General features: G+C 49.9%; 1 protein-coding gene across 1 annotated transcript; it reads right to left on the bottom strand.

The window, feature by feature from the left end:
• Positions 1-2,118: 2,118 nt before the first annotated feature.
• On the bottom strand, positions 2,119-25,909 carry LOC149330096 (phospholipid-transporting ATPase ABCA1-like). Its single transcript, XM_089560781.1, has 12 exons — positions 25,787-25,909; positions 18,416-18,646; positions 16,483-16,754; positions 15,010-15,173; positions 13,998-14,302; positions 12,677-12,846; positions 11,366-11,504; positions 8,725-9,067; positions 8,064-8,189; positions 7,057-7,187; positions 3,943-4,078; positions 2,119-3,478 (listed from the first exon to the last, which is right to left on the bottom strand). The coding sequence occupies exons 1-12, from the start codon at positions 25,892-25,894 to the stop codon at positions 2,250-2,252; spliced, it is 3,354 nt and encodes a 1,117-aa protein (XP_089416907.1). The 5' UTR covers positions 25,895-25,909; the 3' UTR covers positions 2,119-2,249.
• Positions 25,910-27,400: the final 1,491 nt, after the last annotated feature.

Raw genomic sequence — 27,400 nt, 5'->3', positions numbered from 1 at the left:
GTGCGCGCCATAGGTCGTACTGCGCGTGTACGCTGGCCTGAAACAGTGCGTACATGATTTCTACAGCGCACTTCAAAGCTCACCGGAGTATCTAGAGCACACAATGAAATTAAGGGTTATTTATGCAGATATATTAATGTTACATAAATGAGTATATCAGTACCTTTACAGCCATCGCATGCTTCATCTAGCTTGGCGTGACCAAGGCATGACTACTTTGTGTCTGACACAAACGCTGAGGACAGCTACCATAACAAAATGAAAATAAAAATTCGCTGTTACAAAATTTATTCCCTAGTAACGCCACGTCAGAAGAGAAGCAAGAACACTGGTTTCAGTGCGTTAAGTAAGTGTCTAAAGCTTGCCATAGTTGCGCTCAAAGCAACGGCATCTATTCTTCGCTGTTGTATAACCTTCGACACTAGCCAACCAGCTGGCCTTAAACAAGCCACCTGTACGTCAGATTATCACATTTGAGCACGGACTCCAGCATTCGTTAGTGGCAGAAGGCATCAGTCGCCCGGCTAACCGCATACTTTGCCTTACTACTACTTTGACGAGGCGATGCAGCAGTTACTCAGCGGGTGGTTCCCATGCTGGCAGACGTGCCCATGTCTGGCTTCGAAGGCGTGTTTCTGAGATTGAAACGTCGCGCGATAGGCTGGGCAGAGAGCTGCCAATTACAGCAGTTCTTTAATTACTGGCGTGTTAAGTATTAGGATACTGAGCTTCGTGGTTATGTCTCTCTCGATCTAGAGAGAGACAGGAAAGGGAAAGCCCTAAACTGAAAGACAGGGAAATATTTGACGAACGATTTAACATGGTTAGGGAAATGAAAACAAGATGCACTTCGACTTCGGTTTCGCTTCGGTTTCGGTTCGAGGCTTAGTATTCGACGTCAAGTGAGCTTCAGACAAAGATCGGTAAAATCAGACTTAGGTCCGCGACAGCGTTCATGGCTTAAGCCCATACGTGGTAAATTGGCGATTCTCTACATTCATAGATCCCTGGGAGTCCTCATACCATTCCGGGCGCAGTGGTGCAGCGGTTAAGCGATGACCCTGCGATGGCAGGTGCTTCCACCGGTGGTGATTGTGTGTAACACAAGTGTCTCCGAACGCGTTGCAGTGCGGTATACCACAATGTTTTGCGCAATGACTTTTAAGGGGCATAACAGCTCGCTGGCTTTGACTGGGATGCACTAAGGAGAGCTCCGGCTGCATTGAGAGTTCGCTGGGTCACGTTGGCGATTCTGAGGTGGCACTGGACAACACTTGATTTCGCTGGCACTGCGATTGCTGACACCGGGCCGCACTGGCACACATTTATTACCGCTGAAATCGAACTTCAGTGCACTGAAACTGCACTGGACCGCGCTGTGAACGCACTGGGCCGCATTGGGTTCACGAAATGCTCTTCACACTGCCACGCTCGCGCATTGCATCGCGCTTGTGGCGACTGAGGGTGTGTGCTGCGTTCGGTTGTAGGAGTATGGGCATCACCGTGCCTCATGTCTCACTTTGTCTTTTGTGTTCTGCCATGAGATAATGGAACCCTCGCCCCGTTTACACACATTTGCTCAAACCTGCAGGGCATCTGGCAAGAGACGTGTTAACAGAACTTGACAACTAACAACTTGACTTGAAAAACGGCGCATCACTAATTGTAAACCCGATCAAGGACAAAACGCCAGTTTGTCAGCGTCGTCTAAGCGAACAAATTTACTGTGCGAATAGGTGCAGTCTTTGCGAAAGCCGATCAGCTGGTCAATAAAAAATTAAGAGTTCTTCATTGCAGTCCTCAACTTCGGCGCTTAAGGGATTCAGTAAAGGACGCCTCGTTAATAGACATATATACGTACAGCCTTTGTCAAAAGTTTGGAGCCCAGGGGGTTTGCTTCTGAAGCACACTGTCTGGTTTGTAATGCATCTCCAGCGCTTCAAATTTGCTGAAGGTAAGAAGACTTCTGGTCCTTCCTCCTCCAATGGGTATGGCTGCCACGAATGCTTCAGGAGTCCCACTGCGAGGCTTAGAAGCAAACCCCCTGGGCTCTAAACTTTTGACATAGCGCGACCACCCAAAGAGAGATTGCGCACGCCGTTAATTAAAGAACTCCAATGCTCATCTGGAAAATGAATAAATATAAACTTCCAAACATCGTCCTATCTTCACTGTTTCGTAAACACCCCCATTGCGATTATGTATAGGGATGATAACCATTATTCCGGCCGCCATGCTAAGCAGTCGTCTTAGTCGCTGCCTTTAAGACCAACATGCTTGCGGCCGAGGCTGGCAAATATCTGGTCCAGTGTGGTGTCACTGACGTAAAAAAAGTGAAACTTGTGCTTCCGCTTGAGGAATAGTAGGCGGTCGAACGTCTCGCACAGGCTGGCCAGTGGCTCAAAAATTCGAAATTCCAGCAGGCCCTCGTAGCATCGCACCAGCGTGCACGTCGGGAAGTGGTCCACCATGTCCAGTACGATAAGACGCTGGTGCTGCAGGTCAGACTTGCGGTCGGGGACCGTGTACACGGTGATCGTGGTGCCGCGGCAGTACCTGTCACTGAGTTCCTTCACCGAGCCAATGCATTCGATGCGACCGGCCGCAATGGTGGCGATCCGGTCGTAGGCGCTCTCGTAGTGGTGAAGATGCTCGCACGCCAATACCACGGTGCTGAACTGCCGAAGGGATTCCAGCACCCGTCGTACCACCGAGTGCGTCTGCGTGTCCAAGTCCGGAAGGTCCAGGAGGTATAGCCTGGGGAAGGCCATCAGCGCCAGGGCCAGGGACAGCTGAATCCTGGCGCCCACAGCGTACGACCCGATGGCCGCATCCGGTTCGGCGAGGTCAACGATGCGCAGAAGAAACCTCGTGATCCGTGGCGCGTCCTGGACTCCGCGAAGCACGGCAAGCAGGCAGATCATCTCTCGGCCCGTTAGCGCCTCTAGGAGACCCCCGGCAAACGGAACATAGCCGACGTTGCGTAGCCACTGTCGGTAGTGGAGGGTGAGGGACATGGGACCCATGTAGGCGTCCCCGGACGTCGGGAACAACTCGCCGCCGAGAACGCCGAGCAGGGTGGACTTGCCGGTTCCCAGGACGCCAACGAAGCCGAGACACTCGCGGTTTGGCACTGAGAAGCTGATGTTGTCGATCGCGAGGCGGGGTCGAAAGAAGCCGTGCGTCTTGCTCAAACGTCTCACGAGCAGCCCGTGTTGTTCGAAGTCGCGCTTGTTGTAGATGTTCTCTACCTGCTGCCTCTCTTTCATGACGTCTTCGTCTTCCGAAGAGTCCGGGAACGGTTTGCTTGGGGCGGTGGGTTCGCTGGTCCCAAAACGCGACCAGAGGCGCTGCAACAGCTCGGAATCGAGGAAGCTGACCAGGACAAAGCAGAATCCGCCCTCGAGCATCAGGGAAAACATTTCGTAAAAGCCCGTATTCAGGCCCACGCCGAAGGGCTGTAGCTGGTCGACGGAATCTGCAGGGATCAGTGTTAATAATTTATTCGCACCGCGAGGTTATAGAACAATCCGGCTCAGTGGGTAGGGTTGCGTTCAGCTGTACAGAATCTACAGGAAGCTACATTAGCCATATTGTGAGGACTTTTGACACCTGACTCTTCATCTCCAACTGAACAAATCAGTTGACTTACAAGATCGGAATCAAATGATTTGACTGAACTGAGTACAGCTGAACTCGACTAACTGGTCTGAAACGAATAGGAAAGAACCGAATGCAAGAGGAACAACAGCATTGCGGCTATATAAATTATGGCAACCTGCCTCGTTGAACTCACGTCAATAAGTATAACTTAGGATGGTTATGGACCAAGTGCTGTTTCGGTATATTTGTTGGTGTTTGGCCACAACTAAAGCTCTAACACCAGGGAAAACGTAACATTACACAGCGTCCACGAATGACGCACTCCAGCAAAATACGCACGAGCGTTCATGAGCGGCGGGCAGCATTCCTCCAGCCTCTGCGTGAAGCGCACGAAGTCTACTCGGCAGTACTGCTTCAGCGAGAGGCCGTCTTCTGAGCAGATGAGGTTCTCCTTCCTGAGCAGGATGAGCTTGGTCTGCAAAGCAATGAAAGGTGCCGCAGGAAAGAAGCAGAAGAGCACAATAAACTGGTTTCATAGAGAGGACACATGACGAGCATCGCTGACTAGCTACAACTATCTATCCGCACACATACATGAAAAAAAGTCACATGAAGACCTAATTAGCAGCTGTAGATGCCTTCACCGGAAGTGACGTCACCTCCGCACTAGTTACGTTACTTGTTTCTATTCAATGGGAATGCTCCCGTCTGGTGACGTCCCTTCATTATAGCCAATGGGAATTCACCGGCTTGGTGACGCCACTTCCTCGAGCTAAATAGCCAATGGGAATGTTCCGGTCTGGTGTTGTAACTTCCCTCCAGCCAATCAGCGAATTTATCTTGAAACGGCATATCTTTCCGATAAGGCTTCTAATGCTATGACTTTAATAACTCATTGCCTACAGAACGACGGTGGTATGAGAGCAGTCTACAGGGCTGCTAAAGCGGCTATAGTCAATGCTGCATGATTCGAGCGGATCCAGCGCTTAGTTTTGTAAACTCCAAGCGGAGGGAGGAAATAACTTTTATTATCCAAAAAGCAGTAAGGTTTATATATAACACTTACGGGCGAGCATCAGTCAGTAATTTCTTCAAAAAAAGCGCCTTACCCTCTATTCCTAACAGAAATCACATATGACAGAAGCCAACAGCCACAGAAAGCAAGGAGCACAGGGGATTTTTTTAATTTATTTATTTAATTTGTGGTGTTGATAAATTTAGAATATTACTGAATATGTTATCGCTTAATGCTAATTGATTAGAAAAGCAGAAGAAAAAACAACCACATGCCGCCGGTGGGATCCGAACCCACAACCACTTAATGCTAATTGATTAGAAAAGCAGAAGAAAAAACAAAAAAACAATCAATTAGCATTAAGCGATAACATATTCAGTAATATTCTAAATTTATCAACACCACAAATTAAATAAATAAATTCAAAAAAAATCCCGTGTGCCCCTTGGTTTCTGTGGCTGTTGGCTTCTGTCATATTTATAACGAGCCCCTCATTCCCCTTCCCTTGTTTGCATAAATCACATATGTCGCTTAAAATTTTTCTTTCAGTTAATTAATAATAATTTCAAAGCTGACGCCTCTAATATCCTTGCTTATTCCTCGGGGTACCAAACTAGAAATCGCTATTAAATTCTCGAGTTAATTGTTTTAAATATTCTTCTTTTCCGGAATAACCTCACAGATGATGTTGTCAGGCAGAGATCATTGCATTTGTTTGAAGAGCACTTTAAATGATTGTTGTTGATGACCTTGCCGCGGTATTTTTTTGCTCATTTTCTATGTGCAATTCTGGTTTGTTCGTATGCGTCTGTATTTTTGTATCTTAACACATTTTTCCCACCTGCTATGTCTTATGTACAAGATCGCAGTATTAATAAATAAATAAATAAATAAACAAATAAATGGCATTCCCCCAACCCCTTGACAATATGCCGGGGAGGCAGGAGTCACCGCTTGTGATGCTGGCCAAAAAGACTACATGGAGAATGACATCACACAAAGCGCTGTAATAGAGAAGTTGATAGTAGCTCGCTGTTTCTCGTCCTTATCCGTGACCGGTCTCATTCAGGTCACATAGAAAAAGTTTCTTCCGTTCTTCCTCTTCGCACGTGCAAAAAACGCAAGAAAGAAAAGAGAAAAATACAAAAACAACCAAGTAATCAGTGAAATCTTGTTTGTTTTTCTTTTCTAACGATTATATTGTTGCTACACTGGAGCACTTACATGCCCTTTTTGTTACTGATGGCCAAGGCTTCAAATATTGCTATGCATCAGTAGCTCTCCATACAAGTGATTCCTCAACAGATCGAGAACCACACCTCTTGCAGTCGATCACAAAGTTGTTAGATAACAAATTTCGAAATATTCACATGTTTAGGTTAGCAGCTAAAAACTGACGCAATGACTCGTCTGGTCAACCTGAAGCTATCTAATTTGAAACCAATTAACTTATGAATGCTATTTCGTGCGCAAAACCAGACCGGCACCTCACTAAACTTGTAAAGCGCTCATTATACTGCAAGTAGTTAACTCGTTGGCATAGGACCGTGGCAGGTTTCTGAATAAATATTCAATCGATTTTAAATCAGCACCAAGAAATTTTAATGAAAGAGAAAGTCAGATTCTTGGCCTCCAAGCAAAGATAGACGCACATCATCTCGACCACATGCGTGCGCCAAGGGAGTGACTATCTACAGGTCATTTGGGAACCAAGTTGCCCTGACCACATGTTCTTCAGGGCCCGTAGCCCTGTCCCCATGTCCGTCATGGATCACGCCTGCCCTGGCCACATGTGATTCAGGGACCACGGTGCCCTGTCCACGTGACCTTCAGAGCAAAAGTCTGCCCGTAAACAAGCCCTTCGGGGCCAAAGCCTTTCCGGCATATATGACACCCCACAGCCAAAGCCAGCTCGTCCATATGTTTCTGAGGACCCAAGCCTACCTTGCCATGCAGTATCCTCTTCGGGCAGCAGATATACGTGGGTGGGTGAGGGAACAAACGCGGCTTGGGCCGCGTGAAGGAATGGGCTTGGGCAGGTCATGTAATGTAAATGCAAAGTAACCACTGCTCCTTAAGTGTAATGGAGTAGATTCCAAGAGAGGGCAAGCGTATCATGGGGCTACAGAAAGTTAGGTGGGCGGATGAGATTCAGAAGTCTGTGGGAATAGAGTGGCCGCAGCTGGTAAAGGACAGGGTTAATTGGAGAGACATGGCAGAGGCCTTTGTCCTGCAATGGACGTAGTCAGGCTGATGATGATGATGACAGTCATGATACGCGCAATCGTTGTGATTATTGCCTCTCTGTGCCAGTTATAACACTTTTCGCCCGCGTTTTTCTTCGCTTAGATGCGCACTACTGATTTCGCCATGGATTGCGACGAACAAGAAGCAAAACGGCGAGAAATCCTCGCTCATTGCAGAACATGCACACTCACGATGCCTCTGGTGACGGGGTAGGTGGGCACCCAGCGAACAGGCAGCGTTATGAGGCCCCCAATCCCGGCCTGCGCGCTCGGCGAGAACAGGTACAGGTCCGTGGCAGTGGAAAACAGGGAACCCAGTACTCCTGGGCAATCGACGTGGTCATAGAAGTTTTCGACATTACCTATAGGGAGAAAGCTGGCGCCACCGCCTGTGCCAATTTCGTAAAGATGTGGAGGAAGAAAAAAAAACCTCTAAAGGGCGCGTCTGGTATTACCTTGAAGCCTAGTCATAAAAAACTAAAAAAGGAAAGACTGGGTCCACTACGTGATAGTGTGTAATGCGCTGAAGCGCGGACCAGCGCAGCAAAATGACTGCAGACTCTGTGCTTGGAAACAGGTAAAATGCTTAGAAACAGGTATTTGGTCTCCACCTCACGTTATAGAAAAATACCTTCTACTGTGCGCTCTTCGGCCAAAGCTGCCCTTTCGCCATTGAAAAATGTCATCATCACCACCTGATTTGTGCGACTGCGTACTCTTAAATTCAGTTCATTCTCATTTGAAAAGAATGACAGAATCGTGCCCAAAGTACGACAAAATGATTTTTGTTCTGTCATAGCGGGATATTTTGATATAGCAGTATAGTATTTTCCTGTAGTACGTTTCTGTAGTCCTGTAAAACGGAAAGCACCTTACTATAGAAAAAAAATGGCATCACTCCAAAAAAAGTTAATGGCCAAAAATACTACAAAAAATTGTTGCGACGACAAAGAATATTCTGTTCTTTTCGACTGGACTCGACCCTAATCCAAGAAACTTCAATGATTTCTATCCGATTGGACCGTTACATAACATGCCGTTAAACCAAATGGCCTGGACACTTTTCTGGCATGCACAGTCTCACATAAACCACCGACTACAGTGTTCTCGTTATGAACTTTTGGAAAATGCGACGCTTTTTTGTGGACGTGGATGTCTCAGTGGCGTTTCTAGATGGTACTTGGACAAGAATAACTCACCTCCGACGAGGTACATGGTGGCTATCGTGTAGAAGGCGTTGGATGCGTTGTCGAACCAAAATGAGAACAAGTAGGCCAAACTGATGGCCACGAAAGTATACAACACGAAGACGACAAATATGGCATCTAAAACGAAGAAAGAGCGAAAACGAAGCTTGTAAAGGCTCTTCACGACAGTGCATAAAAGCTAATAAAAGTACAAGCAAAAAAAAATTGCCGGACGTTTAGTCATGTAGTAATGTGGAATACCACATAAGATTGGATAACGCGGAATGTTGGTGCCAGTACGGTCGTTTCTTAACTCCGGGTTGGGGTCTCCTAGTACCTTTAGTGTTTATGCCGCTGCACTCGAGTTAGTGGAAAGGGTTAAAGTTAACTGAATGACATGTTTAGATTTGGAGTAATAGTGTACACTAATAGTCAAGATGTGTGATGCTAGATGCAGGACACGTGTACATCAACCGCAGCCATGCATGTTCGCGTATACATCCATATAAGGCGGGTGTCCTGCACTAGAAGCCCAGTGAGCGAAAAGGGCGTAAGAGAGAGAGCAGGAAGGAGAGGAGAAAGATGAGGAGGGCGCGGACGACGACGACGACAACGCGATTTCGCCTAACGTGCAAATAACAGCTCTCGCTGTGAAAACTAAGTTGCGGCTCACGGATGAAGATCCAGCTGAGGAAGGGGCGGAAGGAAGCTGTGGCAGCGGTGAAGGCGAACGCGTGCAGCACTCCGCGGCAGCCGTCGAAGAGGAGGTGGCCCAGCCAGAAGAGGGTGCCGCCGATGCCCGTCATGAGCTGCTGGTGCTTGGCGCCCGACACGCGCTCGCCCAGCACTACGACCACAAAGTGGGCCGAGTGGTAGCACAGCGCGGTGGGCACGAACACTGCGCACAGCACGCGCACCAACACCACGTGCACCACGTAGCCGGCATTCTGGCTCCGAGGGCCGCCCAGCTCGAACTCGCGGAAGAAGCTCAGCAGTACGCCCGCGGTCTCCTCGGCCTGCGTCAAAGCACGCCACGGTCACCACACTCCCGTTGATCACGACCAAAAACGTCTTCAGGGGCGTCTCTGTTACGCAGGTGTATGATGGGCTGAGACTTCACTGTTGTCGAAACAAGTGGAACGCGTCAGGAAGTACTTTGGTATGGGCTAATTGGTTCATAGCTAAGGTTGATCTCTATAGCGCCATCTTCAGAATCAACTTTAACGCATCACAGACCGTACTCAGTAAGTACCTACACTTATCAAGTCCCATTAACCTTCTTCATTCCTGCCTTCAAAGCGTTCTTCAAATGCCCACCCAGAAAAGCAGGGCAAAAAATGCTGCACAATTTGGCGTGGTTAGGTAAAATGCGAATTAGGTTCGCCAGCTCTTCGGTTTTCACTTCGGTTTCCGTTAGAGCCTCGGTTTTCAAGGTCAAGGAGGCTTCAGACAAAGATCGGCGAAATCGGACTTACGCTCCGCCTTACCGGTATGACGCGATAGCGGTAATGAGATAATGCGCCTATAGACGGAATTGATCATTCTTTACATACATTCACAGATCCCAGGGAGTCCTCATACCACTCCCGGAGCAGTGGTGAAGCGGTTACGGGATGTGCCACTGCCCTGCGATGGCAGATACTGCCACCGGTGGTGCTTGCAAGATACATATTGTTCTTGCAGAGCAACCTCTCGCGACCAATAATTTAACCGCCAGCTGCCACGGTGGGCAGTTTGCTCACAATCAGGTGGCCAGACGAAAGACAGTGGCCAGTGGAAAGCCAGGGTGCGGTGCGGTTGCGTTGCGTTGTGTTGTGTTGTTGTGTGTTGTGTGTTGTGTTGCGTTGCGTTTTGTTTTGTGTTGTGTTGTGTTGCGTTTTGTTTTGTGTTGTGTTGTGTTGTGGTGTGTTGTGTGCTGTGATGTCTCCCTTTCTGTCCCCCGTCCTTTCTTGCTATTGCTCCCCTTTACACTACTACTCGCTATCCTCTCGCTTTCTCTTTCACCTTCGCCGGCTGCAGCTCGTGTGCTTAAGATGTTAAATAGCAACTGCAGCGGCCGGCAACATTCTTTTCTTCCTTGTTTTTTTTTAATCAAACACTACCATCCCCCATCCCCACCGCCACAACGCCTATTACTTTTCTCAGAACGGCTGTTATATAGTGACATCGCCTTTTCGTGCACGCGCCATATAGACGCAGTTAGTGCTTTTTGTGTTTCTTTGGTTTGGCTGCCTTGTTATTAGTGCATCAGCACCAAGACCGACAGTCGGGATGTTGATTGATTGTTACTACCACTATTATTACTAGACGAGCGTAAACTGCTGTCCAGGATTAACTCACCAATAATGTGTCGGATCATTTGTATCCCTTTGTGACCCACTTATATTTCCTTTTTTCATTTGGCTACTAAACAGTGCAAGTGGTTTGCGAGTAAATGTGTGGATGTGGAAATTATTGATACATTTCTTACGAAAGTTTGTTAGTGTATTCAGGGCGAGGCATATTTCCTGTTACCCGCTATTTGGTGTGCAAATCATGTGTGATGTATGATCTTTAACTTTCCCAAACTTTTTGACGATGTGCACACTGTCTACAGCAAATAACAATTGTATACTTCATTTATCACATAGTATGAAATCATGTTCCAGCTGGCTTAAGTTTAGCTAAACTCAGCTTTGGTGCAGAACAGGGCAATGCAGAGAAAAAGTTTATTTTCAAATCAAGAAAAACTCCAGAGAGACCAGCTGAAATGCTACATCTCAGAAATGAAAAAACAACAACGACAGCACTTGCACAATTCAAAATAAAGGCTGCATTGTTTAAAATTAATTCATCCACCCTAGCCAAAGCAGAAACCAAACGACTAAAGTGCGCTGAATACCTTTAAACCTTCATTTAAACCTTTAAATAATGGAGCGTATGAGCCGGAGTATTAATTATTTTTGCGGACTTATCGCTCTTATCAAGTGTCGTAATTTCCCTGCTTAATGCTATTTATACCTGTACTATCTGATAGTGTATTATATCAAGAGGAAATATCGAAGTCGCGTATTATTGAGGTCACATGTAGTGACAGTTCATGTATTTTACATATAACGTATAATAGTGCGTGCGCATGCTTTTATCTCCGTTTTGTCCTTGCCAAGGCAAGGCTTACGGTATCCACAAATGAATAAATATCGTAAAAACTTCGCATAAGATAGGAAGGCTGCCTATATAACACGAGCGCTACACAACTAGGTAGTTCGTGTAATACGGCCCATGCTACTCAATCACTTTCGCATTCGTCTTTGACTGCGTTCGTGGCATCGTGCCTGAAAGATGTCCGGGGCATTCGTGAACCGAATGGCGGCGGTCTTGTGTCCGGTCAGGTTGCGCAGGAGTGCCGTGTGCAGAAGGTTCAAGGCCAGCAACGCCGAGTGCGGGTTCTGTCCGTTGAACCAAAGTGTGATCCTGCATTGTCAGTGAACCATATATACTAAGCTCCAAGTATTTTGTACCCACAGTAAGGCTCACACTTAGAGGGAGAACAGGAACGTTATTTCAGCACTGAATAAAGCGAAGACTTCAGATCAGGTACAGGTCAGTAATATTTATTAAGGCGAAAACCTTTAATGCCTCATCGTTGTCGACAGAAGATTGTCAGCAGAAGGTTGTCAGCAAAGGTGTCACGCTTCTTCTAGTCAGACCACAAAACAAATATTTGTGCACGATGGGATTCGAACCACCATCCTTCCGCTTAGCAGCTGAGCGTGCTAATGGCTACGCTACTTCCTGCCAACGCATATGTAGTTCTCCTTGTCTGGGGCGCTGGAGAGTGTTGGAAGGAGGCGCAAACCACACGAAGGCCGTCTGTCCTCCCCCTGCCCGCACTTCTGCGCATCTGTCATCATTTTTTGTTCATACAGCAAGGGACTGGAATGACCTGCCAAACGCCATCGTGGATCTGACCAACTCATCATCATTCAAATCATCCATCGAAGAAATATTCTGCTGAGTATTCCACCTCCCCATGTAATACCCCTTCAATGGGGCCTTTGAGGTAGAAATAAATAAATAAATAAATAAATAAATAAATAAATAAATAAATAAATAAATAAATAAATAAATAAATAAATAAATAAATAAATAAATAAATAAATAAATAAATAAATAAATAAATAAATAAATAAATAAATAAATAAATAAATAAATAAATAAATAAATAAATAAATAAATCATACGGATGCCTCCCAAACGCCCTCCAGTGTCTCCAGCATTTAAGGGTCACAAACAATTCTGTACTTAACATCTTAACCACACATCAGCGACACAAGCAGCGACACCGCGCTAAAGGCTTTCGCCTCATCGCACTTTAGGTCATCAAAGTGCCCCCCTTGAATTTTTTTTAATACATGTTCGCTCACATAGTCGCATGAGGAGATCTTACAACGAATCAGTGTAAAAATGCAGAGATATTTCCTATAGTACAAATTAAGTGTTTCCTTTAAATGAGAACGGCACTGTATACGTCGGTGGCAGGCCAGCACGCGCTGCATGGTTAGCAGGTACAAGTTATACTAATTAAGACATCTATCACGCCATATATAAATGTTTTCTCTGTCCAGAAAGAACGTATTACGTACACGGACGCCGATTCACTCGATACCGCGCCAATCTGGTAGCGCAAAACGTAGCTGTAGACGTCCCTGTCCGCCATGGAGAGCAGCTGGGGAGCAACATTAGTTAGGTCGATGGTCTCCAACCGCACGCCATTCTCCTCTAGCACTGGACACATGCTCTGGGCCATGAATTGCTGCAGAGACGACGTAAGAGGAACATGTGGCTCTGTGCTTGTGACGACTCTTGCTTTGCGATACGAACCGCCTTGCCGAAGGTTGCACTGGAAATAACACTGTTCTTGTGCGCGCACCAGTTACTCGGTCACAACCTCCGATACACGACACCTCGATGTAGATTTCAACCATCGTTTTTCGCGAGCCAGCAGTAGGCTGCACCAACTCGCCCAGTTTCGGTTCTTCTCCAGCAGTAAGCATGCATGGCGCAGACTAAATAAGTGTCCATCAAAAAATCCCGGAGCCTATTTTCTGAAGGCAGACTTTACTTATGGCGTAACCACCCCATGAATCTGGTCCTTGGCACGCGTCATCAATAAACACCGTAAGCATGCACGACCAGCAGTGATGCCAATGTAAAAGCTTTTTTCTCTGCACTTCATTGAAAACAGGTGATGCTCTCATGAAAAGAAAGCAGTTCAATCCAATTTATAAGGCTGCTAGAATGCAGCCTTGGTTCCAGCCTTATTCAAATCTTGATTTCATGTCTTGTTCCAGTCTAGTTCCTTTCGTGCAAGCGACTTAACTGCTAGGGAAGGTTAAGACTGCACTGAATTTCTGTTGAGCCTGGAGATTAGAGTAAGTCTGGACTAAAGAGGTTTGTGCAAGCGGGCCCTGGATATGTCATGTACACTCGTATGGTTTATCGTGCTGGTCTATTTGTGTCCGGTTCTGTATAATGAGACAGGGTACAGGCCCATGTGGTTGGCTTGTGAATGCGTGAGAGAGAGCCCGCTTATGCAGTCCGCCGAGTTGTGCTCGTCGGTTTACTGCAGAGATGGAGTAAAATGCCGAGGTCTGAGATCTAGGTGCGGTGACAGCTCCTGAGAGTATACGGTAAAGTAGGGGCAGAGGGTGTGTAATGAATGTGCCGGAGGTAAGCGTGAGTCGGCTAGAAAACGTTGAGGACTAGTCCTCTCTTGGGCCCCAACGAAGACAGGTCCACCTGTCGGAACGTTGGCTGGCGGACTGAGGTGGTGGTGATCTCTTTTATTACTCCCAAAAACAGGGGACCAGTCCAAGGACCGGTTGGGCGGACTGAGGCTTCCCTCTTGCACATTGACCACTTCGTGCTATCAAGAGTTTCTGGATGATCATCTGCAACGCTCACCTGGAAGCGTCCGCCCTTGGCACCACAGAATCCGACGGCGCCGGCGACGATGTTGTGGACGCCGTAGGTGAGTGTCGCGTCATGCCTGGGGGTGCCGTACAACATGGATTTCTCGCAGTATCCGCCCAAGAGCAACAGGCCCGTGGGAAGCAGCCAACGGAGGGTGCGTTGAACAGACGCGCGCTTCCAGTGCAGGAACCTCTTGTGGAACAGACTCTGCAGACTCGACCTGGTCGAGACTTCCACGAAGACGGTCCGGTGTCGCAGAGCTCGCAAGGCGTCCCTAATGTCGCCGCCGCCCAGTACTGCGTCCAAGTGTTGCAGCCGCGCAATGTACGGGAGAAAGACGACGATGACGTCACGCCCAAGAGCGGATTCCCGCAAGCTTATCATGCGCCCCGCTCGTGCTGGTCCCGGGAAGGGACTCTGAGGAAAGCTCCATCCAATTTTTGTTCCTATCAAGAATAGATTCTCTGGCTCCTGTGGCTACGCAAAGAATTGTTTACCAGCAAAATTCATTCATTCAGAACTGTATATAAAACAAAACCTTTCTTCTTATCCCGCCACTAGATTCGAACTTCCGATGTCAAGACCAAAAATGACTCTGTGGTCATCGTTTAGAAGTGAATGGTGTTGTAATCCAGCTCCAAAATCTGCTTTAACTCTTTCGTCTTTTCTACCTTATAAAATATCTGATTTAAATGGACATAGTCTCCGTAAAATTTCGTACTCTGCTGATACAGGCTAACCCTTATCCGTCCTCACAGTTCCTTCAGAGAAGCAGCTATGTTCTGAAAGCTTCATGCAGGTCTTTGAATTTCCAGGAGGGAAAAGGGGCGCCTCCGTACGTGAGAACTTATTAAAGAGCGCTTAATTCATGACGGGAATGCTTGGGCGAGCAAAGTTTTACCATGGCTAGCCTAATTAATGTTTGGCCACACTTACGATGCCCTGCAATAACATATATGAACATCTTTGCAAATCATCGACAGTGCGTGGTTTTGCGTCGGACATTTTTTCTCACCTGGACGTGGCTTCTCAGGCTCTAACCGCGACTCCAGGCTGCTCATGTCAGACTTCAAGCGAGAAACGGCCTCTTTGACCGTAAGAGCAGAGGAGCTGAGACGCTTGTTGGCGACGCGTTTGGAGCGCCCAAGTGAGTGTTGTTCGTGGATGCTGTGAAGGAGAGAATATGACGGCCATCACGTATCTTCATCATTCGCTTTTAAAATCGTCTATAGACTTTCTAATAGACTTCTTATAAACTATTGCCTTCCCGTAGATATTTCCTTTTCTATATTTGCAGTGTAAAGACCGTTTATAGAAAAAAGTATACTAAATGTGTATGGTCACATAAGTATAGGTTGTCAATAGACAGTCTGTAGACTTCATTGGCAAAAGTCTATGGGCACTCTATAAACTGAAAAAATTTCTGTAAGCGTCGTAATGTTAGGTTACGTCGGCTTCAAGAGAATGGCCCCTCCCACCGGTGTCCAACAAGCGCTGTTCGATGCTGAGGCCAGGCTATTCCAGAAAACTTCCCAAAACCATCTCCCCACTAGATTCTCTTCCACTCGCGCACCCCAACGGAATTCTTTCTGTTACCTAAACAGTCATTGTTTATCTGTTATCAAATTTGCATGTCCCGCATAGTCTGCCAAGGTCAAACCGAAACTCGGCATTAGGCATAGCATTTACAAGCTGTTTCAAGTATTTTACATTGAATACTATCAGACAGTGCTTTGAGTACCCAGCGCAGCTGTTACACAATTGGCACTGTCAGTAAGCACCCCTATGAGTGCAGCAATCAATGACACAGCATGAAGGCACATTCCGTAAGGAGATAATGTAGAGTTTTTTTAGTATACTGTGTGAATAGACCGGACAGAGAAAGAATACACTATATTTTATTAGCTACGTCAATTTCCTACTAACGCTGTACCTTTCTGCTCTTAAACACCGTAAGGCTGCGCGCCTCCTGGAACAGCAGAGCCGAGACAGCGAGCAGTGGGCAGGGGCTTTCGAAGCCAATTGCAACAGTTGAATTCCGCCTCGCACAAGCTAGCACTCATAGCCTTTTTTCTGCAAATTTGCAACCCACAATTCAAACGTCGTTTCAGTCTTGCCGCCGCGGTGGCTCATGTGGTTATGGTGCTCGGCTGCTGACCCAAAAGACGAGGGTTCAATCCCGGCCGCGGCGGTTGAATTTCTTTGGAGGAGAAATTATAGAGGCCCGTGTACTGTGCGATGTCAGTGCACGTTAAAGAACCCCAGGTGGTCGAAATTTCCGGAGCCCTCCACTACGTCGTCTCCATAGCCTTAGTCGCTTTGGGACGTTAAACCCCATAAACCAAACCAAACCAGTCTTCTGGCTCTATAATTATTGGACGCACTCCTTTGAGGTCCGAGCTAGAAGAAGGTGGGAATGTAGTTACGGCTCTAACTGATACCACCTAGTAACCTAGGTGGCATTGCTCTAACGCACCCTTCCAGGATGTCCTCTAGTGTGGTGACTATGACGCCCATCTTGGCAACGCCCAGTCTAGCCTTGGAGTCTTCCAGGTCGGCGAAGAGGTCCCGCATCAGAGTGGACAGCGCGTCGGAGCTGCCGGTCAGCCGGTAGACGACGATGCCCGGCTTGTCTTCGACCTTTTCCGCTTGCGGACCTTTTCCGCTTGCGACCTTTTCCGCTTGGTGCTTGCGGAGCACGGTCTCCACGCCTCTGGACTTGTACCCGGGACCCTTGTGGAGCAAGAGCTGCGCAATAGGGCAGTGTAAAGGCAAAGGTGAATTTGAACAGCCACAGAAAAAATAACAGCATTTCTTCCTGTGTAGCTGCGTGTCTCCTTCAGCGCTTTAACGCGATAGCTTCAAGGAGCTTGTGTCGCAGAAAATCCAGCGTCGCTGACAGTGAGCGAATCCATGAAAAAAATTGCAGTTGTTTAGCTCTGGTTAAACCTGGATGTGTTGCGAAAGCAACTGCTGCCTGGCTACGCTCAGAATTCGCTTGTGGTTAGGCGTTTTGGTTAAGCTCTATTGTTTATACACGAAGAAGACACACTGAGGCAAACCGTATACATAGTTTTCACTGACGTCATAGTGGACGCCATCTCTGGGTCCCGAAAGCACAGCGAGAGCCTCGGCGATTTGTTAACCCGTCCATCGCAAACCGGTTCCTGCGTACACTGTGGAAGCTAGCCACAGTACCCAAAGATGGCGCCCGTGACGTGACGTGACGTGAAAACTATCTATATTTGCCTTGGAAGCGACACCCCCTCCCCCCTCTACTACGCACAACTGGCGAAGCGAGCGCCGGCGGCGGCGGCGCCATCTGGCGAAGCGCGGCGGCGGCTGCTGCGGTTGCTAGGCGACGGCTCAAGGTGGCGAAACGGTGGGCGTAGAGGTACTTTGGCAACAAAATGCCTAGAAGCGACCTGGGAAGACGGTGGGCCATCTAGGTCTCGCGACTTTGCGGCGTCATCAAAACCTGCCTACCGGATTGTCAGCAAAGTGGACACCGTGGCAGGTGGCGGTTAAATTACTGATTGGTCGCTAGAGGTTCTCAGCAAGAGCAACCTCGGTCGCACAAGATCCATCGGTCGCAGCGCGTGCAATCGCAGGGCAGTGGCGCATCGCTTAACCGCTGCACCACTGCGCCAGGAGTGGTATGAAGACTCCCAGGGATCTATGAATGTTGAGTAGGGAATAATTCTGCATATATGGTCATTAGCTATATGCATATATGGTCATTAATAAGATTGATTATGAAACAACAGCGCGAAGCCGACGGGGACAACAGTGAAGACAAAACGAGCGCTGGTTTTGTCGTCTTCACTGTTGTCCCCGTCTACTTCGCGCTGTTGGTGCATAATGAACCGGTACCAACTCGCCCAACTCGCTATTCTTCTACTGGAATAAGAGGCAGGTATGCGCCTTTCCTTTTCTCAAAAGCAGCGGAGGGTTCAGACTCTCTTGGTTCTAAGGAAAGGAAAGATGCATAACTGGCCCACTGTGCCAGTGGATGCCTCAGTAGCGCTCTGAGGTGGCGGTTGTGTCCATCTTCAAAGTGAGGCAGTTATGTGCCTTTCCTTTCCTCAGAACCAACGGAGGGTTCAGTAAGACAAGACTGGGTCTCGCCCCTGCCGCCGCGACAGGATTCCTTTATTTCCTTTCTTCAAGAACCATTAATAATGCGCGTTACGCCTAACTGCGACATCGACTCCGCCATTGTACCCACTGTGTATGGCTCTTAACTAAGCTATAACAGCTTTCGCTGTAAAATTTCCCGTTTTCTTCTTACTGAAAACACGCTGCAACGCCATTTCACGCGGAAATCAGTGCTCCCTGCGTCAAAACAATGGTCAGCAGAGGCGCTCCATCAGAAGCTTACAGTGGAGGAAGGACCATGTCTGGCGTACCATGTATCCCATGCCGAGCTGGCTCATGATGTACTCGGGCGAGCCGACTAAGCTATGTTCCCCGTGTTGGATCACAACGAGACGGTCGGCTAGGGCCTCGGCCTCCGAGAAGTCACTGGTGGTGAGGAAGACGCCCTTGTAACGGCGGATCTTGAAGAGGAGCTCCCACATCTCCCGCCGGCTGCGTGGGTCCATGTTCCGCGTCGGCTCGTCCAGGAGGATCATCTGCACCTGATGAGTAGGCGCGTGCCACAAAGTTTTCTAAAACCCATAAATTTTAAACAGCCATCAAGGATAATGCGATAAGCGACGCCTAAGCGCGTAGGCAAACTTCATAACTAAGTATATCACGCGTTCACTAAGGATTCTAACTTCGTTAGTGGAGCGACCATCGATGGCCAAGAAAGAGCGAGAGGTCATTGAGGAACCAGAGGTCATCAATGAAAAGATGCGTCAATAAATTGCCGCTAAAATGACTCGGTGGCGAAGCAAGATTTTGCTTGCCCTCTGGACCTGGCAGACACGGTCCACGGCTTCTCAAACACACACCACGAGGTCTTGTCGGTGTTTACGTTTGATCAGGGTTATGTCCTTTTAGGCCTTGTCGTCGTGGGTACCTTTGGTCTGCTTCACGGACACGAACCTTCGGATCTCGCCGTCGTTGTCGCTTATGCTCTCGGCAACATCTTCACATTTACTTTGCGCTACAACGTTGGTGCTGATCGCTCTTCTCTAGCAGGAGAATAAGCACCTTAGAGAAGCCCCGCTCAAGCCTTCAAGACGAAGCCGTTCTTCATTTCATCGGCTTCACGTAGCCAGTAAGGGAGGGCGCGTGCCACGGTGCAAACTACTGGCGGGCACTTCAGGCTTAACACGGGATTTGGACTACTTTCTCTATCATTTCCCGAGGATGTTTGGAGATGAGCTCAACCACATCAAAACTGAATGTATGTGCGCGTGATATGTGTCTAGCTCAAAGGCGAACGCAGCACCTCGAATCTGGCACCTGCTCTCAGAGTTTGTTCATCTTGCTACGCAGCTAATGGCTCGTGCGCTCAGAGGTACGAATAACTTAATCCACACGAGTCCAACCATACGGCTAAAAAGTAAAGCTACGAATTTTTTTCTTTACAGAGTCAGTCCAAGCAAAATTTCTCCTGGCCCGGGCTTAGAACTCGGGACCACTGCCAGTCCGAAAGAGCTGCCTTGGGTACTTAGCAGGCGGTGGGGACCAGCGCAGTCATACGGCTGCTAAGGTGAAGTGTGGGTGTTAGTAAGTAAATTAACTTAAATATATCCCATTTGAGAAAATTACCTTGAAGAAAACTGGAGGAAGTTCGCAACTCTATTGATCCAGCAAAACACCTCCAGTGGCTTTTTGTGCCGCGTAGGGACGGCTTTTTGAGCTATTTCTCGCTCCTGTGACGCCACAACTAGCATCGAGTCCCCATGAGCGACAAGCAGGCAGAGATTTCCACTCACTGAAACATTGACGTCACGGGTACGCTCCCGAAGGGGGTCGTTGGTCGTGTTTACCTGCTCAAATCCCACTGCCGTGCGCGTATATAGTTTTCCCTTCCTGCAACTAAAGATCTGTAGTTCCGGTGTAACATGTCATCTATTTTCGGAAGTAAAAACAAAAAACATTGTCTAGTATGCGATGAGATGGGGTGGTGGTGGTGTGACACTTTTTTATTCGAACATCCTTTTTGTTAGGCGTTCAGTACATCCTGGGCCAAGGCGACGAGGGCACGTTGCAGTCTCAGATCCAGGGAGGCGAGCCAGATGGGCCACGGTGGGGTGGGGGGAAAGGATAGGCGGGGGACTGGAAGGCTGCGTGGCACTGTGTAAGGCAGTGTTCTATGTCTGCATATGTGTGTGGACAGTTAGGGCACTGAGGTGTGGAAGTGTACCGGTATAGGTAAAGTTTGGCTGGTGTTTGTAGGAGATTAAACTGTATTCGGCGAAGAATGCGAGCTTCACGGATCGATAAGGATGGGTGCGGTGGTGGTAAATCAGCTAAATCCAATTTTTGCTGCCCGTAGTATTCGTCGACAGTGCGTTTGTAAGCCCTGACCGCCTGCTCCGTCGGTGGGCTCGTCCATGGGGTCCCCGGCGCCCGGTGTATAGTTTCGCAGGCAAGCTGGTGAGCCAGCTCATTGCCGGGGATGCCCATGTGACCAGGGATCCACCGAAGGGTCACCGGTCGTGGACTTAATGCTAAGAGGGCGGCATCTAAGGCCGATCGAGTAGGGAAAGGGAGGGCTCTTTCATGGAAGGCACGCAGAGCTGCCTGCGAGTCTGTATAGACAACGTATTGGGGGGCGAGGGGTAGGGTGGCAAAGTGTGTGATGGCATCGGCGATCCCGTGTATTTCTAGGGCGAGCGTGGAGGGTGGGGAGGTGTATGGACCGGTTGTGTGAGTGCTGATTGTAGAGAGGGAAGGGTGGAGGAAGAAGGCTGCTGTGGAGCCCGCGGTTTCCGTGAGACAGGCGTCTGTGTAGGCCACCGCCGCAGCGTCCAAAGGTGGCTTGTGGTTGTATGCGTATGCCTGGCGGCGGCCTGCGTGTGTGTGTGCGGACATGTTGCGTGGAATAGGTGCGAGGCGGAGGTTAGGGGATAGATCGGAGACTGCGGTGGGTCTGGGAAAGAGATGGGTGTGTAGGGAGTCTGGGAAAGTATCCACCGGCCAGCTGGTGTACTGGACAGGCGGATGATTTGTCTCTCCCGGTGCAGGTTAAGGAGGGCTTGAAGAGGGTGGAAGAGGCCTGTTCTGTACAGGGTGTCTGTAGAAGCCTGAGGGGGGAGTCCTAGTGTTGCTTTATATAGTGTATTGAGGGCCCGGGTTAGTTTGTCTTGTTGTGTACTTGTAAGTGGGCAGTAAGGTATGTAGTACAGGAATTTGTTCAGAGCCAGCGCTTGAGCAAGGCGGCTGGCGTGTGTCTCGGAGAGGCCGGCATGTTTTAAAACTATGCTGCGCAGTAAGTGTGTTACTGAGTGGCATGTGCGTATGGACTGATTGATGGCAGAGGTGAAAGTGTTGGAGTTGAGTGGCATACCCAGGATGCGACAAGATTCGACGCGGGGATGCGCTGTCCGGCAAGGGTGAGGGAGATGGAGGGGTTCATCATCCGTTGATAGTTACTGCGTGTTATGAGTAAAAGTTCTGATTTCTCCGGAGCGGGTTGCAGGCCCGCTTGGGTGAGATGTGAGGAAATGGTGTTAAGTGCATGTTGGAGTGTGGTTTGGACCTCTCCCGGTGAGCCAGCGGTGACCCACAAGGTGAGATCGTCTGCATAGAAGACGAAATGAAGGTTGGGAATATCGGCTAAGGCCCGGGCGAGTGGGACCATGCCTAGGTTAAGAGGATGGGAGAGAGGACGGCACCTTGTGGAGTGCCACGAGTGAGTGGGATTGGGTTAGACAGTTTGTCGAGGTAGCGGATACGGGCAGAGCGGTGGGAGAGGAAAGCTCTTATGTAATTGTGCATGCTGTGTCCGCACTGCGTATCAGCTAGTATGGTGAGGATGTGGTCGTGTGATATGTAGTCGAAAGCCTTGCGTATGTCAACAGTTACTAAGGCTTTGACCTGCTCAGTGTCTGAGGCATTTGAGTTAAAGAAAGTGTGTTGAAGGAAAAGGAAAAGGTCTTGGGTGGATAGTGCTCGGCGAAATCCAATGAGGGTGTGGGGGAGATAGTCGGTGGCTTGAAGATGGGAAGTGAGGAGGGCAAGCACCATGTGCTCCATGAGCTTGCCCGCGCAGGAGGTAAGGGAAATAGGACGGAGGTTATTGATGCTGGAGGGTTTATTGGGTTTCGGTATGAACGAGACCAGGGACAATGTCCAGTCCACTGGCAGGGTGCCAGAGGTCCAGGCGTCGTTGATGACATTAAGAAGAAATTTGTTGGCTTCGGGGGGAAGGTTCTTGAGAGTTTTGTATGCGATTTTGTCTGCACCGGGGGCAGAGTGTGTGTTACAGCGCGCGAGTGCTGTGTCAAGTTCTGTGTGCGTGAAGGGGATGTCTAGTGCGAGAAGGGCTGGACCATGATATGGTGAGTTTAAAGAGGATTGTGAGGGTGGGAAATAAAGTTTTTGGAGGTCAGTGAAAACCTCTGTTGGAGTATGGGAGGCAAAGAGGCGTTCAAGAGTGGGTTTGGGATGAGGTTGAGGTCCGAGAAGGGAGCGGAGAAGGTACCAGGATGATTTTTGATGTAAAGTTCCGTCTAAGCGGTCGCATGTTCGTGTCCAGTGTCGAGTGTCTTGCAGTGGGAGATAATGTCGTTGCGGATTGATTGTATTCTGTCGCGGAGCTGTGTGTTGTGTGGTTGTGTAGCAAATGTGCGTTGGAGACGTTTTCTCCGCTTCCACAATCGTAGAAGGTGAGGATCAGGGTTGTCACGGGGTGTAGGATTAGAAATTTTACGTGTTGCCCGTGACTGGGTGTTTCTGAGATCATCGACCCATGAAGCGTAGTCGGAGGGGTTAGATGGGGGTGGAGGTAAGAACCGGCGAAAGTCTGACCACGAAGTGTGTCGCACCTTCGCTCTGCGTCGGGGGTGTTGTGTGGGTATGTTGATGACAAGGATGGAATGGTCGCTAAGTAGGTATGTGTCAGTATTGTGCCAAGTAAGATGTGGTATGCATAGAGCGAAGGTCAGGTCGGGTGTGGTGTCTCTGTGATAGGAGGAACCCTGTCTAGTGGGACGTAAAAAGTCATTCAGCAAAGAGTAGTGTCGAGAGTATATATGATCGTGGAGCAAACGCCCTGCTTTTTGTGTGGTTGTGTAGCCCCACTGTGTGTGTGGTGCGTTGAAGTCGCCTGCCACAAGGAGCGGGGAAGTGATGGTTTGGAGGAAGTCGAAAAGGTGGGGTAGAAGGGAATGCTGTTTGGGGGGGTTGTAGAAGTTAACGAGAATGGTGGGAGGGGATGTAGGTGCAAGGAAGAGCTCGACGGCAACTAGATGATGTGCGAGTATATCAGGAATTTGGAGGACTGAGAATTTGAGGTCTCTTCGGATATATGTCGAGACCAGCGGTGTTCGATCCGTAGAACTCGCATGAATCGCTTTGTATCCTGGGAGGGTGCGTTCGCCTCTGGTTTCCTGGAGTAGGAGACCAGAGGGGGGTGTGGAAGGGTGAGGAGATGCTGGGAAAAGGGGCGTACGTGCCGTGAGGATGCATCGGCAGTTCCACTGGAGAAAGCTATGGAATGGGGGGCGTGCCACAGTCTGATATGTCCTCTGGGTGGGGGCTTTTAGGACGGCCACAGGGCTGTTTCTTTTTAAGGAGTGGGGAGTAAGATGGAGAGGAGAGGGCTGTTAGTGTGTGCTGAATTTGTTCTATGAATTCCGCCTGCTTGGCGGCGGCGTTGGAGAGTGTAGTGACTAGAGCTGTGAGTTGAGTTATCTGCAGTGTCTGTGCCTGTATTTGTTGTTCCAGGGCCTCTTGGCGTTGTGGTATGGTGTCAAAGAGGGAGGCGAGGTGGTTCATGCGTGTCTCAAGGGCCTGCATGTCAAGTTGAAGCTGGGCTAGGGTATCGGGTATATCGGGTTGTTGTGGGGGGGGGGGGGGGTAACAGAGTGTGCTGGTGCGGGTTGGGGAGTTGAGGGAGTGGGAAGTGGCCCACCTGAATGCTGTCGCGAGGCTGGTGGTTCTTGGCTCAGGACACTGGCGGCATCCGTACTGGAGGATGGGCTCCGAGTGGAAGTAGGTTCTTGGAGTCGGCTTGGTGCGGCAGTGTTGGGCGTCAGGGAGCATTGTGCTGGTGGCCGTGGAGGTCCTTGCAGGATATCTGCATAGGTCTTGGTGGTGGTAGTGTGAATGGTGAAGGGAAGATGCCTGCCAGGGGAGTGGTTTGGAGTGGTTGCGGGGGTTTCAGGGCTGTTGCCCGACAGATGGCTTGGTGGTGGGTCACGGGGTTTCGCCTTTGTAGAGGGCTGTGCTCGGGCTTGATCCTGCTGCTTGCGGACCGGGCAGGTGTCGGCGAAGGTAACGTGGTCCTTTTGGCAGTGCAAGAACCAGGGCGCACAGGGATGGGTAGCGTTCGGGTGGACAAGGGTGGTCGTACAGGTCGGACAGAGGGCTTGGGTGGAAGGGCATTGGAACTGTCTGTGCCCATACTGAAGGCAGCGAAGGCAGCACAATGCCCGGGGACGGTGTGGGTAGCAGCGGTACGCTATTTGTTCGAAGTAGATAGTTCGTGGGACGGTGCGGCCTTCAAACGTAACCAGGACAGTGTGTGTGGATCCCATCATTCGTACACCGATAATAGTGTGGGTCCGGGAAGAGATGCTAGCCAGGAGTTGGGAGTGGGTGAGCCCGCTGCGGTCGATCCGGAATATTCCGCGGGCTGAGTTTGCGGGGGTGAGTTCGTACGGGGTTAGATGGTGAGTAGTGGAACTAGGAAGCGATGAGACGCCGGTTTCCGATGAGACGCCGGAGCCCGATGAGCCGCCGAAGACCGCTGAGACGCTGGAGACTGATGAAACGCCGAGAAGGCGTTTCGCAGTGTCGTTGGAGTTAGTCCGAAGAATTATAAGCCTTTGGTCCAAACGGGTGTGCACAGTAATTTGGGCGCGTGCGTGGTCAGCGAGGTGTGCGGCAGTCGTGATAAGGCGGAAGATATGACTCACCGGTGCAGCTATGAGTGAGGCAGGGAGATGAAAGCCAATCGAGATGAGCGTGTGTCGATGGCGGGGTGGCTCGGGAAGCTTGCGGGTTCTACGGCCGTCCATAACCGTGGTGAATGGGGTAGGGTCATCAACGTCTTGAAGTGGAGTCATCTTGGGCAGCAATGCAGGAGTAGGCAAGGCTTGTGGTGAGGCTGGAAACGTGACCGGCTCAACGCCGTCTTCGGCGAGTTCCATCACCTGCATAGGTTGTGGCGTGGCGGACGTGGCGTCGGTGGTAGGCTTACCGTGGCGTCTGCTGCTTCATACTTTCAAAAGAGCGCTCCGTGGTGAAAAAAGGTCTGATTACGTAAGTATTAGTGTTGGGTGAAAGCTGCGAACTTGCCAGGAACGATGTTGAAGATATTTTGGGGCGATAGGCAAAAATTCCAGCCAGTTGGGGCAGATGAGAGGGAGCTCGATGTGAGGCGGTCTGCATCTGCTAGGCCATGAGATGTAGAGAGGATTGTAATTTTCAATCGAAGATATTTTTGGTGTTAATGAAGCTAGGGAAAAAAAATCTAGCGGTGCGGTGACGAGTGAGAAATAGTTTTCACTGATCTTTTTTTCTTAACCTCAGTGAAAACAGTTTCGATTTTTTTAAATGCTATGCATGAGTCCTGCGTCTCTTAAAGGTGCAGACACTGGCGGTCTTCAGGGGGTCTACTAGGGCTAGTCGATGAGTATAAGGGGCCTACTTACGTTCGGATACGGCATGAAGGCGATGGCAGTGCTGAGGAGGCGCTGAATGCTCTGGGTGAGGTCATCGGCGCGGCGAGCCCGGTAGAAGGACAACCCGATGTCATCCATGAGTTCGTTGACGTCGAACCGGACTTTGCTTCTGGAAATCCATTTTGCCTATCGTAGGGGCCATGGCCTAAGATGAAGCTTAACTGTGGGCGATATGCTTTTCAATGCAAAAAAAACACTGATCCGAGTACAAACGAAAGGAAGCAGACGATCGCTTAAGCGGGAGGCATTAAAAGTGCACTAAAGAGTAATCTGAACTCGTCTTTTTACCGCGAGAACTCGATCTTCACGTTCCTAGCATTCTTATAAACTTCGAATTATTGTCCTGTGCGGCCGATTTTCCAAATTTAAATCGAAATTAAATGTCGTGTTTAAACAAATGGGGGAGTGATATAGAAAAAAAATTAGCGCCGCGTACCATTCCCCTCAACACTGGCCAGCCCACCTTCCGACGGCGTGGATCGTCAGGCTCCTGCATCGACGTTGCGTTCGCGTCCAGCGGCATCGAGGCGACCTGGCGTCGTGCACCATCACTCTGGGGCTCGGATCACTTCTCCATCACCATAGAGCCCACTGCTAAAGAGGCGCGCCCCATGCGTACGTACGCAGTCGTGAATTGGGGCCGCTTCCGCCAAGAGGTGGACGCCGCCGCTGCGTCCGGCGCCGATTACTTCACCAGTCTTGTCCGGAGTGCCCTCGCAGCCACGCGTCGCGCAGAGGTGCGGGCAGGTCAGCCAACACCCGACAATAAGCCGCTCGATCTGCGCGACAAAAGGGACAAGGCGGAGCGCAGGGCGCGACGGACGGACAAGCCAGAAGACTGGACAGTCTACAATCGGCTGGACGCAGCGGCAAGGCGTCACTCCAACAAGCTCTATCGACGGCTGTGGGCTTCTCTCTGCAACACGATGGAGAAGGATCGCAGCTCGCGGCGGCTCTTCACCACCCTGCGGCGCATCACTACACCTCAGGCGAACCCTCCGCCCCTGGCCGCTCTCGCCATCTCGAGCGGCTAAACAAACCAACAGCTGGCTGAGCAGTTCGCTGACCGATTTGCGCCACAGCGTCCCGCGTGCAGTGCAGTGACGACATCGGGCCCCAGTTTTGACGCCAGGTACTCTTCCCCCGCCCCGGATGACGGCCCGTGCAACGCGCTCTTCACAGCGGCGGAACTGAACGACGCGCTGCACCACTGCACCCGCCGCTCATCGCCCGGCCCAGACGGGGTTACGTACCAGATGCTGCGCAACCTGGACGCGGAACAACGTCAAGTCCTCCTGCGGCAGCTCAACCTGGTGTGGGAACGCGGGGTGCTACCTGAGGAGTGGCGCACAGCGGTCGTCTGCCCGATACCGAAGCCAGGCCGCCCACCCAGGGAGCTCAGCGGATACCGGCCAGTGGCGCTAACGTCGGCGGCATGCAAGCTGATGGAGCATATGGCGCTCCAACGCCTGCATGCGCGGGCCGCGGAGGCGGACTGCTCTTGCTGCTCGACGTGTCGAGTGCATTTGACAACGTCCACCGTGCGGTAATTCTCGCGAGGCTGGAAGAGGCGGGCGTGGCCGG

The sequence above is a fragment of the Amblyomma mixtum genome, chromosome 9 (assembly GCF_055824585.1).
Source record: "Amblyomma mixtum isolate Tamu chromosome 9, ASM5582458v1, whole genome shotgun sequence".
In the NCBI taxonomy this organism is placed as follows: Eukaryota; Metazoa; Arthropoda; class Arachnida; order Ixodida; family Ixodidae; genus Amblyomma; species Amblyomma mixtum.
This window is presented reverse-complemented; position numbering and strand designations above follow the sequence as displayed.